This window comes from Pseudorca crassidens, chromosome 20 (genome assembly GCF_039906515.1).
Source record: "Pseudorca crassidens isolate mPseCra1 chromosome 20, mPseCra1.hap1, whole genome shotgun sequence".
Taxonomy (NCBI): domain Eukaryota; kingdom Metazoa; phylum Chordata; class Mammalia; order Artiodactyla; family Delphinidae; genus Pseudorca; species Pseudorca crassidens.
In genome coordinates this window covers 34,774,544-34,789,263 of record NC_090315.1, presented here as the reverse complement: position 1 = coordinate 34,789,263, position 14,720 = coordinate 34,774,544, and the positions used below count along the sequence as shown (strand labels likewise).

Sequence of the window (14,720 nt, the reverse complement as noted above, 5' to 3'; positions counted from 1 at the left end):
GAGGCCTACATAAGAATTTCTACAACATCCTTACTGACTCAGCAGAGCAGCCAAAACATTCAGCTCTCAAGATTAGTTGGGAAAAAAAAAATGTAGCCCTTATACTCACCCCCTGTGACATTTACTATGTATCCAAAACAATGTCCCCACCTTAACACCAGCACTTAGGTCTTATCAAGTTTAAGGAATGAAGACTGAGCAGATGACTGACGATTTCCCATACAGTATTTCCCACAGAGAATCTCAGCCACTTTCCAGACCCAGCAAGGTCACCAGTAACAGCACCTCTGCATCCTCCCATGACCCTTCCATCAGGGCTAAAGGAGCATACACTCTGGAGTCATCCTCACTGGGTTTGAATCCTGACTCACTACTCACCAGCTGTGTGATCTGAGAGAGTTACTTGCCCTTTCTGAGCCTTAGCTGCTCATCTGTAATACAGGGACCACAGTCCTACTATTTGTTGTGAGGATTAAGCAAAATCTTACTGATGCAGAGTAAGTAACGAGTAAATCACATTTCTTATGGAAAGAGGCGAGATTTTTTCCTGCCTCACCAAATAATAAGCTTCTTGAGGGCAAGGACCATGTCTAATTCATGGTTGTAGTCCCAGAGACAGCCCAGGCCTGGCACAGTGGGGATCCCAAACACATGTCTGTGGAATCAACAACCCAAAGCATGTTGTGAGGAAGCAGCAGCCACTGGCCAGTCAACCTGCACTTTTCTCCTGCTGCACTCTCTTGAGGCTCACCCACTTTCCTCTTCTACAATCAACTGGCAGCCACTGCATTTCCAAGGCCTTTTAGAAGCAGCCTCTGGGGTCGCTGACAGTAAGCAGACAGGATCACTCCTCACTTGGATGGCTTCTCATCACTAACTGCTCATCAGTTTCTTCCAAGTACTCTTAAAAACTCTGCTCATCACTGGGCCCTCTCTGGCTTGGAGGGTAACATTTATCTGTGTGACCCACATTTACCAATATACTACGTGAGCCATTTATCACCAACAGTCAGTGAACCCAAGCAGGAACGACTGGGACGGTTTCTGTATGACAAAGCCCTTCGCCCTTTCTCACCCTCATCATCTCTGCCTGTGATAGGGACTCGCAGCTTGGTCAGGCAGACAGGCTGGAAAACCCAGGAGGCAGGGAGACAAAGCAAGGCTGCTGACCTGTTTATAAAACCTCTCTTGAATTCCTGAGACTCTGGCTTGTATCTGTCTTTTACAGACTACATCCAAATTCAAGGCAGGAAAGAAGCAGATCCTGCCCCCGAGCCACCCAGCACCAGTGCTGCCTCCCCACCAGTACTCACGCCTTGACATCTGCTGTCTCCTGGGATGTGCGTGTGAGGGTACGGGAACGCAGGCGCTCGCCTGCCTGCTGGATCTCCTGTAGGTTCCGTTCCACATGGGGAAGCTCTGAGATGCCCTCGGTCTCAGCGGCAAGCTGTTCAGCTTGCTGAAGGAGCTCACCAAACCCCTCAGTATCCATTGGAGATGCAGATCCTAGGTGGGGGAGAAAAAGGAAGAGACCCAAATCAAGAGGAAAGATAGGCTTCAAACACTGCCTGAACCTGTCACAAGCTTAACAAACACTAGGACTTTTTGTAAACAGACAAGGAGACAGCTCGTCAACAAGCAGGATTTGTTCCTGAACATAGCCCAAGAACAACAGTCCTGACAGAGAAAATGAGTCAGACTGAGAAGAAATAGATCATTTCTGTCCATACTGACAGCCCCAAGATTGATTTCTGCCACCAGAACAAACGCAAAGATATTAAAGCACAGATCAGGATTCCTGCCTCACTTCAGACTCAAAGCCGACAAGGCAACAGAAGCCATGGTGGCAACCTCTGGGAGGCGTAAAGAACCCTCACTCAAACTTCCTCTCCCTCCACCTGTCTTAGACAGAAAAACACCTCCACCCGCAGACGGCTGGCAATTTATATGGCCATCTCATCTCATATGATTCCCAAAGAACCCCATGAGGACCCTGAGAAGACAGAGAAGGAACTCCAGTCCACAGAGCTCAGTTCTGTGCCTAGAATACTCTCTGCTGCAATGAGGCTGAACTGAAACCAGAAGAACACAGGTCTTCTGACTAATCCCATTAGTCTCCTTCGCTAACATAAAAGACAGTCTTTTTAAATTCATGTCCAAGTCTCCATTCACTCATTCTTCAGCTTTATCTCTGAGAGCAGAGATCCATGTCTGCTTATTATATATGACATTCAGAATATGACTTAATATACCTACTACTTTTAAAGATACTGTTGCAACTAATAATTATATTAATTTAAGTAGCAGCTGGCTTCTAGACCATGAATATTAGCAAGATCACCTGTTTCTCCAACAACTGAGAAAAGCTCTGTGAACAATGTTGATATTTAATGCATATATGATATTTAATGCATTTATGAATCTTCTATATACTGTACCATCCTTGTATAAGGTTCACAACTAAGAGAAGGAGTTTTTAACTCCTACCACTATTTAAGTCAACAGAAGATAAATAGTATCAACATCATTTTAAAAAATTACATCGCTAAAAGGTTAACAAAATTATTATTTATGGGCTTCCCCGGTGGCGCAGTGGTCGAGAGTCCGCCTGCCGATGCAGGGGACACGGGTTCGTGTCCTGGTCCGGGAAGATCCCACATGCCGTGGAGCGGCTGGGCCCGTGAGCCATGGCCGCTGAGCCTGTGCGTCCGGAGCCTGTGCTCCGCAATGGGAGAGGCCACAACAGTGAGAAGCCCACATACCGCAAATAAATAAAAAAATGTAAAAAAAAATTATTATTTATTAAAAAAAGAACAATATTCTTTAAATAGTAGCTCTTGATTATATTTTTCCCCTTTGTTTTAAACCCATGGCTTCTATTGTACTTTAGAAATCCCTGTGGTCTAGAATTGTAGCTACAATGTTAATGTAATATATAATTATATCTCAGCTATGAAGCTCAGGTTAATGTTAAAAGAGCATGGTTTCCACCATAAATCCACAGCAGCAGAATAAGGACTTTTAAAAATGAACATTAAAGGACATTAACTTTAAAGGCAAGGGCACAAGGTTAAAACAAAAATAGCTCAGCTGGAGTAAACATGAAGATATTTTGGTATTCTTTATGAAGTGCCAAGCTGACTTTAATCTTTAGACAAAAAGTCATATACACTACAACTCTTTACCTAAAGTTTCTAGATAATCATTGTCATTTTTTTTTTTTTTTAACTAATAGAATCAAGCTGTAACTGGCCACCTCTACCTGTGAGAAAATGTGGATCACAGATTGAGAAGGTATTCTCAGGGACAGAAGAAGAAAGAAGCAGAGAGTATAATTAAACGATGGCTCCTGCTTGATGGAGATATGTTTTTCCTCAGAAACCTATAGGGCCAGTGATGTTCTATGAACTACCAGAAACATGGTCACTCACCAGAAAGAGGAAAAAAAAAGAAATATGCTGCCTCTTACCACCACACTTTTTTTTTTTTTTTTTTTGCGGTACATGGGCCTCTCACTGTTGTGGACTCTCCCATTGCGGAGCACAGGCTCCGGACGCACAGGCTAAGCGGCCATGGCTCAGGGGCCCAGCCGCTCCACGGCATGTGGGACCTTCCCGGACCGGGGCACGAACCCGCATCCCCTGCATCAGCAGGTGGACTCTCAACCACTGCGCCACCAGGGAAGCCCTCCCCACACTTTTTTTTTTACTCTAAGATAAAAATAATTTGTCTAACAGAGCCAAGGAGAAGGAAATACTTTTTTTCCTTCATAAGGAAAATTCTGGAACTCCCTGAATAAAACAAAACTTTTTTATGTTCAAAAAAAGAAGAAAAATAAAGGAAAAAAATATATCTATCATTTCACGTAACATTTCCATGTCAGACAAATTCAGACAAAGGAAATGCTCAACTTCTCAAATGACTTGCCCATACAAAGATTTAAAGTGATGGATCTGAGGGTAATAAATGCAAAATAAAAGTCATGATTTACTTTAATATGGTCCAATAAATATGATTTTTAAAAGTTAACTAAATAGAATTATTTTGACCATAGTAAAATAAAGGCTGAATCTCTAAACAACATCCTAAACTTAATATGCCCCAAACTGAGCTTTAACCTTTCATCTACAAAACCTGCTCCTTGGCCTGCTCCAGTCAGTTGCTTGGGCCAAAATCCTTAAGGGCCTCCCTGACTCACATCCCACATTCAAATAGGCCAACAAAGCCTTTCAAATCTACCGTCAAAATGCACCCAGAATCTACCTCTTCCCACCACATTCCCCCACCCAAGTCACTCTCACCTCTTCCTGGCTTCCCGGTTTCAGCCCTTGTCTCCTACAGTGTCTTCTCAATCCAGCGATCAGTGAGCCTTTGAAAGTCTGATCACATCCATCCTCTGTTTAAACTTCTTGTACAGAGTGAAGTCCTACAGAAGCAAGCCATCTCTTCTTACCTCCTAGACTCATTTCCAGTCCTGTCCCGCTTCCTTTCCTGGGCTCCAGCCACCCTGGGGCCTCCTTGCTGGTCCCCCAGTGGGTCAAGCACATTCCTGCCATAGAGGCTTTCTTTGTACTCCTTACTTCCTCTACCTGGAACGCACTTCTCCCAGATATGCTCATGGCTGATTCCCTATCTCTCTCAGCTAAACTGTCAGCTTGCCTCTGATGCCGACCTATAACAAAATATTTACGAGTGCAACCTGCAACCACCCTCAGCACTCCCCCCCACCCCCAGCTAGAATGTAAACTGCACAAGGATAGGGTTTTTTGCCTGTTTTGTTCACTGAGGTACCCCAGGTTCTTAGAACAGTGCCTGGCACATAGTAGGTTCTCATCTGTTGAATGAATGGGAGTTTTATTCTTCCGTTTGTGGAGACTGTTCTTCTTGAAGGCTTCCTACACACTCTTGCCAAATCAGCACCCACTGGCAAGCAGAGACCAAAGCAAAAACATTCCCTTCCGACTACCAACTGATACTTAACATTTCTGAGGCTGCACAGCATAAGGCAGAGACAGTATAAATGGCATGAATTCAGATCACACTTGGTCCAGACTAGTGCTTTCCCTCTAAATACCCAGACAAAAACCCAGTGATATTTTAGAAGAAAACAGCCCAGTTTTCAGGTGAACAAATTCCAAACTAAAAGAACAAATATACATACAGGAAGAACTGTGCTATATAAGTTTAGAGTAGAAAATAAGCTTGTTCCATGTCTGTCTGAGAGAAGAGAGAAATGTATATGATACCATATTTGGGAAAAACTGGATCTGTCCTGCATTATAACTCAACCAGTGGAAACTGATTTACAAAAAAGTTATCAAAGTTTCCAAATGTATACTTTGATGTAGTCATCATCTCATTAAAATTTTTAAACATATGGTTAATTTTACACATTTAAAGATGATTTTTAACCCTTCTGCAAAATAAATATCAATTTAGCCACAAAATATAGAGGTTAAACAAACTGAATATCAATTTTGACCCAAGATACTGAAAACTGATCATGAAAATAACCTCACTAGCTTTGTCCAATAGTGAGAACCAGAATGATTAGCCGGAGCGGAGGTGAGAGGGTGAAGTCCAAGCTCTGTGTTGGGAAAAAAATCTGGCCAAGACACACGCAGAGACTGGATGCCAGCTGCACCCCTGGGGAGCTATGGAGGAGGGAGCCAGGAAGAAGCCACACTGAGAACCCACAGAAGTGGGATGTGGAACAGTCAATGCAGCAAAACTGGGGCTGGACCGGAAAAGGCCAGCAAGGACAGACAGCACTAAGACTCCTCTCTGTCAGCATGACTCTGAGCCTGATTGTTGAGTGGCCTCTGGAAACACCGAAAGGTGCTTCAGAGAGCATGGCAGGGTACGAGGGCCCTGAGCAACAAACTGCTCTCCGTGCCTCTTGGCAGAAGTCCTACTGAGCCTCCACAGACCTCCTCAAACACCCGGGTAAGCCTTAAAATGAAGGGCAAACTTATCACTGCTGTTAGAAGGCAAGACTGGTTATCCTTTGGTGGGGGGGAACAGGAGGAGGCAGAAAGGAGGCTTCTGGGGGGCTGGTAACTTTGTTTTTTTATTCTGGGTGCTGCTTAATAGTGTGTTCATTTTAAGACATTCACTGAGATAGACTCGTGATTTATGTACTTTTCTGACTGTGTATTGCACTTCAATAAAAAGTACCCCATCAAAATGAAGGACAATGACCCACTGTTTTTCAGAGGTTGCAAACACCCTGCTATATTAGAAATGGTGGGACTTCCCTGGCGGTCCAGTGGTTAAGACTGTGCTTCCAATGCAGGGGGTGCAGGTTCGATCCCTGGTCTGGGAACTAAGATCCCACATGCTCCACGGTATAGCCAAAAAGTTTTTAAAAATTAAAAATAAATAATAGGGCTTCCCTGGTGGCGCAGTGGTTGACAGTCTGCCTGCCAATGCAGGGCACACAGGTTCGAGCCCTGGTCTGGGAGGATCCCACATGCCACGGAGCAACTGGGCCCGTGAGCCACAACTACTGAACCTGTGCGTCTGGAGCCTGTGCTCCGCAACGAGAGGCCACGATAGTGAGAGGCCTGCGCGCCGCGATTAAGAGTGGCCCCTGCTCGCCGCAACTGGAGAAAGTCCTCCCACAGAAACGAAGACCCAACACAGCCAAAAATAAATAAATAAATTTTAAATATATATAAATAATAATAATAAATAAACAGAAATGGCGAATGCTCTTAGTGGGAAGTTCCCAAGATCCAGACTTCTTCACCACACCTAGAGGATGATGAGAAATTAACTAGGGGAAAAAATTAAAGCCACGGCTTTAGAGAGACAGCTCTCACCTAGAGCTAAAACCAAGGACTGGGCAGACTTCCATTTCTTCAAATTAGTCAGCACTCACCTGTCATTCACTGTCCAAAAAAATGTCCCTTCCAGGCACATAAACATTCTTAACAAAGAGAAAAAAAAAAATCTCCAAATGGCATATAGGATGAAATGAACTTAAAAAAAGGGCAGAGCAAAAATGCATCAAATAATTTTGGTTCACTTGCTATTAACATGTGTCTTAATTATGAAAAATATGGTCATTTCCACATTCCCAATATAACCATGTTAAATATTTAATCAAGCCAAAAAAGAGTAGTGTAGTATAATAAGAAATATATCTGGTCTTTGTCCCCAAGTTCCTGGCACACAGCTTCTAAAACCCTTGGAATGCCCTGAAGTTCTGAGTCTTTTGTAACTCACAAGGAACCCCTTTTAAGCACACCTGAATGTATGCAATTGAGGTAAATTGGAAAGGCTAAGCTAGGTGGCCTCAGGATGGGGCTGGTCACCAGAAAGACCAAGTGATTAGAGAGTTGGAACTTTCAGCCTCACCCACCAACCTCTGGGAAGGGGAAGCAAGGGCTGCAGATTAAGCTCTATAAAAACTCTTGGGGGCTTCCCTGGTGGCGCAGTGGTTGAGAATCTGCCTGCCAATGCAGGGGACACGGGTTTGAGTCCTGGTCTGGGAAGATCCCACATGCCGCGGAGCAACTAGGCCCGTGAGCCACAACTACTGAGCCTGCGCATCTCGAGCTTGTGCTCCGCAACAAGAGAGGCTGCAACAGTGAGAGACCTGCACACTGCAATGAAGAGTGGCCCCCGCTCACCACAACTAGAGGAAGCCCTCTCACAGAAACGAAGACCCAACACAGCCATAAATAAATAAATAAATAAATAAAATTTTTAAAAAATTGGATCATATATGCACCTTTCTCTTTAAAAAAAAAACACTCTTGAACAATGAGATTTGTTGAGTTTCTCAGTTGGTGAATGCATCCACACGCTGCGAGAATGGTGCACCCCGGTCCACAAAGACAGAAGCACCTGTGCTAAGGACTCTTCCGGACCCCGTCCTATGTACCTCTTTACCTGGCCATTCATCCTTCATAATAAATCAGTTGATTTACCTCGGGGATAAAACCCAAATAATTTCCTCATCTCTAAAGAGGAGATGATAATGCTTACCTCCTTCAAGGGGTTGATGATACACAGAAAGTATTATTAACTCTCCTGATTTATATCACTGTAAAATGCTATTTTAGCTTTTTCCCAAAGTTGCCAACTTGGCAACACTTTGTCAATTATAAATGTCTCTGCTTCAAAAAAATCTTCTAGCAAATATATGATACTAAATTATGACATTTAATCACAGCTTCATATCATTCAGTAAGAACTTCTGGGAGACACCTGCAATTTTTAAATGTACAATTTTTACATTCCCCACTATCAAATATGGTTTTAATTATAAATACAAATTTCCACAATGAAGGTGTGATTCAAAAGAAATTTAGCATTGAATTTCAAGTGGAAATCTTGCCCTCAAACTTATTATTAATTAGACTGCAACAGGATTAAAACACAAGAACAGTGTTCAATGTCCAACACCAAGATTAATGAGGAAAGCCTCACAGGAGGTGTCAAAAGCTGAAGACTGGTTCTGCTCTCCTCTCTTCTTCTGAATACATAAACTATGGTTAAATGACAGCATCATTCTACTTTGTACTATATCTGTCAGCTGTCAATTACAACAACCAAAAGAAAATTACATCCTAACAGATACTATTGTTTCAGATGCCTCTAGAAGACAAAAACAATGATTAACAACAACAAAAAAAGTGCTGTTGGATTAACTCTTCATAGTCCTGTGAAACTAAGTAAAAGAGTTAGACCTAATCATTATTCAGAAGGTAGACTTCTGGAGAAAACAAAGAACTACTTTTGCAAATATGCTCCTATAAAAGGGTTTCATCTTCAAGGAATTCATGGAAAAGACTCTGACAAGTACACGTTTCTGGTAACTGACTATACTGCTGAACTGAATGAAAAAGCATTTTTAGAACTCTAATGGAAAACTCATGAATTCATAAAAGTGCTAACAAAAGATCAAGATGAAAAAAAATTAATTACATGGGACTGAGTGAACTGATGAGGATGATTATAATTTTTGTGACTTTCTGTTTGAATAAAAAAATAAAAAATCCCACAAGGACTCAGAGGCGAAAAATATACAAATCAATTTTTACTGAAAAATAAAGGAGCTGTTACAGTGGAGGATTACTGGACTGAATGTCAATATTATGACATAGTATGAGTGTGTTTCGTGTTTGGTAAATGCAGTCATTATTGCTTTTGTTGTGGTCATCCATTTACAATGCTTGGTGTCAGTTTATTTATCTCTTGTAAAAATAAAATACAGTGTGTGTGTGTGTGTGTGTGTGTGTGTGTGTGTGTGTGAAAAAAAATTTTCTTAATAGCTGTTCTCTATTTTAAGTAATAGATTTATTTGTAAACATGTTGTAAATAAATGCTATTGGTTGAAAAAAATAAATAAATAAAATAAAATAAATCTAAAAAAAACACAAAAAAACAAAGAATTAAAATAAATTACCCTAGACAGAAGAGAAATTAAAGACCTGAGTGATTCAGTACAAGTATGGGCCTGGATGACTCAGTGTTTGCAGTAAGGAGTGTGTAGTATCAGCTTTCTTGATACATAACACTTGTATTATTTCATCTTCAATGAGCAAAGAGAAGCAATCTGGCATCACACAGAAACATAAAGTAACCACACAGCCTACCTTCTGACAAATTCTTGGAGTAGAACTGTGCACCCCTACCTGGCTTTGCCCTGCATCATCTCTCTGACCCTGGGACCGGCCCTTCCTCATCTCTGGATCCCAGTTTCACCACCGGTGAGAGGAAGGGGTTGGCTCAGGTGATTTCTAAGGTCCTGCCCGCCGTGAAGAATCTACAGACGTGGGATATTTTAATTCAGTCTTTAAACTCACTTAATGAATGTGTCCTTGGAAGGAGCAGCCCCATTTTAGCGGTGATGAAAAGTATCTGTATAAAGAACCTGAGGAATGATACAGGCCCCATATTACAGCTGGCATAATCGGGGGCAGATCACCAAGTCTACCTCCAAAAGGCTCTGGCTCATCTCTCGAAACCAACGGTTCTCAGCTGGGGGCAGCTTTGCTCCCCAGGGAGCACTGGCAATATATAGAGGCATTTTTGGTTGTCACAACTGAGAGAGAGAGGTGACGTGCTACTGACATCTAGATGGCAGAGGCCAGGGATGCTGCTAAACATCCTATGATGCACAGCACAACCTCCACAACAAAGAATTATTCAGCCTAAAACATCAATTGTGTCAAGGTTGAGAAACCCTGCTGTAAACTAAGGAAGGCTTCTTGTCCTGAAAGCCATGACACCAGCATCACAGGCACCAGGAACCCCGGGAAACATATGCATACATTTTTTTAAAAATATAAGAGAAGCACTATAGTTTTTATCAGATTCTAAAGTCTGAGTCCCCTGCCCCCCCCACCAACCCTAAATAATCTTCAAACACTGTATATACAGAATTATACCATTTGAGTTTTTAATGGTGGTAGTCATTCCCCGGTATACCACACAGCAATGGAAAAGATCAAACTAAAGCTACATGGAACAATAGGGATAAATTTCACAGACATAAGAATGAACTAAAGCACCAGACACCAAAAAAAGACACTGCATGATTCGATTTATATGGATTTTAAGAAGAGAAAAAACTAATCTGTGGTGCTAGAAATCAGAACACTGGTTATCCGGGGGGTTGGTGGGGATGGGGAATGACTGGGAGGAAGCACAACAGAACTTTTCTGGTACTACAGACTGAAATGTGTCCCTCTAAAATTCATATGTTGAAGTCCTAACCCCCAATGTGAAGGCATTTGGAGAAGGGACCTTTGGGAGGTAATTAGGTTTAGATGAGGTCATGAAGAGGGGGCCCTCATGACAGGATCAGTACCCTCCTAAAAAGAGACACCAGAAAACTGCTTCCTCTATCTCCCACCCCTACTCCACACACACATTCACCCAGGAAAGTACATGTGAACACACTTGAGATGGTGGCCACCTACGAGCCAAAAAGAGAGAGGGTCTTCACCAGAACCCAACCATGTGGCACCCTGGCCTTGGACTTCTAGCCTCCAGAACTGTAGAAAAACAAACTTCTGTTGTTTAAGCCACTCAGGTCAGGGTGATTTATATGGCAGCTTTCCTTCATTCATTTAACAAATACTTATTGAGCATCTACCACATGCTAGGTACTGTTTGTTCAAAGCAATGGGGATGGAGCTATGGAAAAACCAAAGTTCCCCAGCCTCAGGGAGCTTATGTCTATTAGGAGACAGACAATAAAAATGCATAAACATATAGACACATGATGCCAAGTATTGATAAATGCTATGAGGGAGGTAAAACAGGGAAATGCAGCAGAGTGGATGGTAGGACTGCTTTAGCTGGGGTGTTCTGAGAAGCTTCTTTTAAAAGGAAACCTTTGAGCAGAGACCTGATTGAAGTAAGGGGGTGAGCTATGTAGATATTTGGGGGAAGAATGTTCTTGCCAAGGAAAGAAGGCAGAAGTGTAGTTTGCATAGTTGAAGAGCAGGAGGCCACGTGGCTGAAGCACATAATCATGGGGAAGGGTGGTGGGAGAAGGGGTTGGGACAGGGTCAGATCATGTCGGCTTCCCAGCACCAAGGACTCTGGATTTCAGCCTACTTATGACAGGAGCCAGTGAAGGGTTGAGCCTTCTCTAAGGCTCATTCCCACTGCTGTGTGGAGAACAGACAGGGGGCTTGAGGGGACAAAGTAAGAACAGGGAGACCAGTCAGGAGGCTACTCCATCACCCAGATGTGATACCTGAGACCCACGTGGACCAGGGTGATAGTGGTGGAAGAGACAAAAAGTGGGTCTGATTCATGGATACTATATTTTAAGAGTAGATTTAGTGTAGACATGAATTGCTGATGTAGAGTGTGAGAGGAGAAAAGAAGTCAAGGACAATGCCAAGGTTTTAAGCCTGAGTAACTCAGACCATGAAGGTGCCATTTACTGAAACGAGGGAGACAGGGAAGGGAGTAAGCCTGACATCACAGGGTTGCCGTGAGGATGGCATTAGATTATAGAAGTAAAGCCCATGGCAGAGACCTGCGCACAGCCAGAGCTCAGGAAGTGATGGTTGTCCTTTTTTTCCACTGTCATTGGTTCCTTCTAGGATTTAGGTCTCTCCTTCCCTAAAATAATTCCTCATCAGTAGGGGAAACTGGGTGAGGGGTACAGAGAACTCCGTACTATCCTGCATGTGTTCTATAAATCTAAAACAAATCTAAAATAAGAAGTTTATTTTTAAAAACTTCCTCGACCCCGTGTCCTCCTCTGGCTTCCACTCCCTTCATAAAGAGACGGCCATCCCGTCATGCGTCATTCATTCATCACCACTGCCATCTAACTTTTGCTTGCCTGCCTCCCATTTCCTGAACTCCCCGGCAGTCACCACTGACCCAACTGCCAAATCCAATGGACTCTTCAATCCTTCCTTTCTCACAGCCTTTGACATCCTAACCACTCCTTCCTTCCTGAAACTCTCTCTTCCCAAGACGTGGAGACTCCACCTTCTCCTGGGTCTCCTCCTCCTCCTCCCTCTCTCAGCCTCCTCTGCTATGCCTCCTTCACCTACCCACCCCTCAAATGCCAAGCTTCTATCCCTGGACCTCCTCTTCTCACACTATGTATTTCTCTGGATAACATCCACTTGAACTTCAACTACAATTCCTACCACAGCCATTCATCTCCCAGATGGCTACAGACCTCTCTGAATCCGTTCACATACACATGTGCATCCAAGAGAACCACACACACACTCCTAAGCAGGCAGTGCCAGGAGGCTCAAGGCTGCCTTTCTGTGGACCTCGGACGCCTATCTGGGCCCAGGCAAGGACACTGACCTATCAAAACAAAGGTGACTTCCGTACCTCTATGTCCAGCCCAGCTCTCTCCCAGGGTCAATATTTCCAACTGTTCACCTGACATCTACAGCTGGCTGACCAGTGGATGCCTCAAACTACGTATTATCCCAAACGCTTCACTTCTCTCCCCTCTTAGCTGCCACTGCCACCACCACCAGCACCACTTCCTCCTCCTGCATTTCCAGTCTCTCTTGATAAAACAATTAGCACCAGTCAATTCAGCCAGAAACCACCTCAGGCTCCCTTTCCTCTCCAAACATCCAATCTCCAGGTCTATCTCCCAAACCTTTCGGAAAGTCGAACCCTCATCTCTTTTGCCCCCACTCTAACCTCACGCTCTTCTCCTGATTACCTCAACAGTCTAAGCCTTCTTGTTCCTCTAACCTACACTCCCCTTGGCTAGAGAGGTCTTTCTGAAACGTCCCCCTGGCTTTATACCCTCAGGAACACCTTCCATCTCCTACAGAAGGAAGTGCTCATGCGTTGACACGGCCAATAGGGGCACCCTCCAAAGAATGGGCACTGCCACCCTTACCATCCTCATCTCTTACTGCCTCCCAGCAAAGATACTCTAGCAATTCTCTACTCCTTGGGATGCCTCATGCTGTTTCCTCCCTTCACACAATGGCACATACAGGTGTACACTCTGCTAGAACACAAACATACCCTGGCACATGGGAACTCCTGTGGACCTTGCAAAGTCAGCTGGGACAGTCCTACCTACCTCAAACCCCTCCCACACTATTCTCAACCATCTATTACTGTTCTTCCCTGGCCAGGTGAAGAGTTGTGATGATTTTATTCCCAAGTCTGTTTCTCTCTCTACATGGAGAATTCCTGTAGGGTGAGGTCCACAGACTGCTCAGCTTTGAATTCTCAGCTGCTAAGTTTGGTACAAACTTAAAAAAGTTACCGAATAAAATGTCTGCTGAATTAAAGTGACCTGTTCCCTGAACATACCTCAGGTCCTCACCTCCAGGTCTTTGCTCTGACCCCTCCTTCTCCTTGGCATATCTATCTTTCTCTACCTTATTTTCTACCTCAGCCCATCAGGAAGCAGGTTTAGACACTCAAGTTCACCACATCTCTAATGTTCCCACCTCAGGGTATTTGCACTGCTGTTCCCACCCCAGGAATGCTCTTGCCCGAGATACTCCCCTCTCTGATTTCAAACAGGTCTCTGTTCAGACATCCTTGCCCTCTTTTTAAAAAGGCCCTGCCACTACATGCTACCCCTGCGGGCTTATTGCTGATGATGTGCTCCACAGAAACAGCAGCTCAGTGAGCACAGGCCTATCTCAGTCACCACTGGATCCCCAAGCCTCTAACAGTGTCAGGAACATGGATTTATTTTCTATTTGTTGAGCACCTACTGTGTGCCAGGTCTAGGTGCTGGGGATACATCAGGGAACAAAACAGATAATGTTCTAGAGGGGGAAAACAAACAATACACAGATAAATGAGTAAAATATAAGAACGACTAAAGAAATAAAGGAAGATAGGAAGTGGGGAATGTCTCACTAGGTGACCCTTGAATAAAAACCTGAAAGAAGTGAGGGAGCGAACCATATGAATATTGAATCGCAAGCACAAAGGTCCTGAGGTCGGAGCATGTCTGCCATGTGGAAGGAGAGGGTAGCAGAAAACGAAAGTGGGAAAATAACAGTGGGTCAGATTATGTAAAGCCATATAACTCACTGTAAGGAGTTCATCTTTAAACAAGATGGGGACCCACTGGAGGGTCCTTCTATCTGCTGTGCTGAAAATAGGGGCCAGGGCAGAAGCCAGGAGACCAGGTGGGAGACTATTTCAATAATCCAGGAGAGGTGATGGTGACCTGGCCCAGGATGCCAAGCACTGGATGTGAAGTAAGAAAGAAAGAGAGCAGTTAA

The 14,720-nt window shown here is 43.7% G+C and overlaps 1 protein-coding gene across 2 annotated transcripts in view; it reads right to left on the bottom strand.

The window, feature by feature from the left end:
* Positions 1–14,720, bottom strand: part of NUP93 (nucleoporin 93) — a 102,802-nt gene that overhangs the window by 86,819 nt on the left and 1,263 nt on the right. For both annotated transcript variants that reach the window (XR_010939123.1, XM_067719510.1), the window contains exon 2: positions 1,314–1,506. Coding sequence is in view for 1 of the 2 variants with exons in the window: in XM_067719510.1 (XP_067575611.1) it covers positions 1,314–1,492 (179 nt within the window). In the remaining variant the exon portion in view is untranslated. The remainder of the gene's footprint in view (positions 1–1,313; positions 1,507–14,720) is intronic.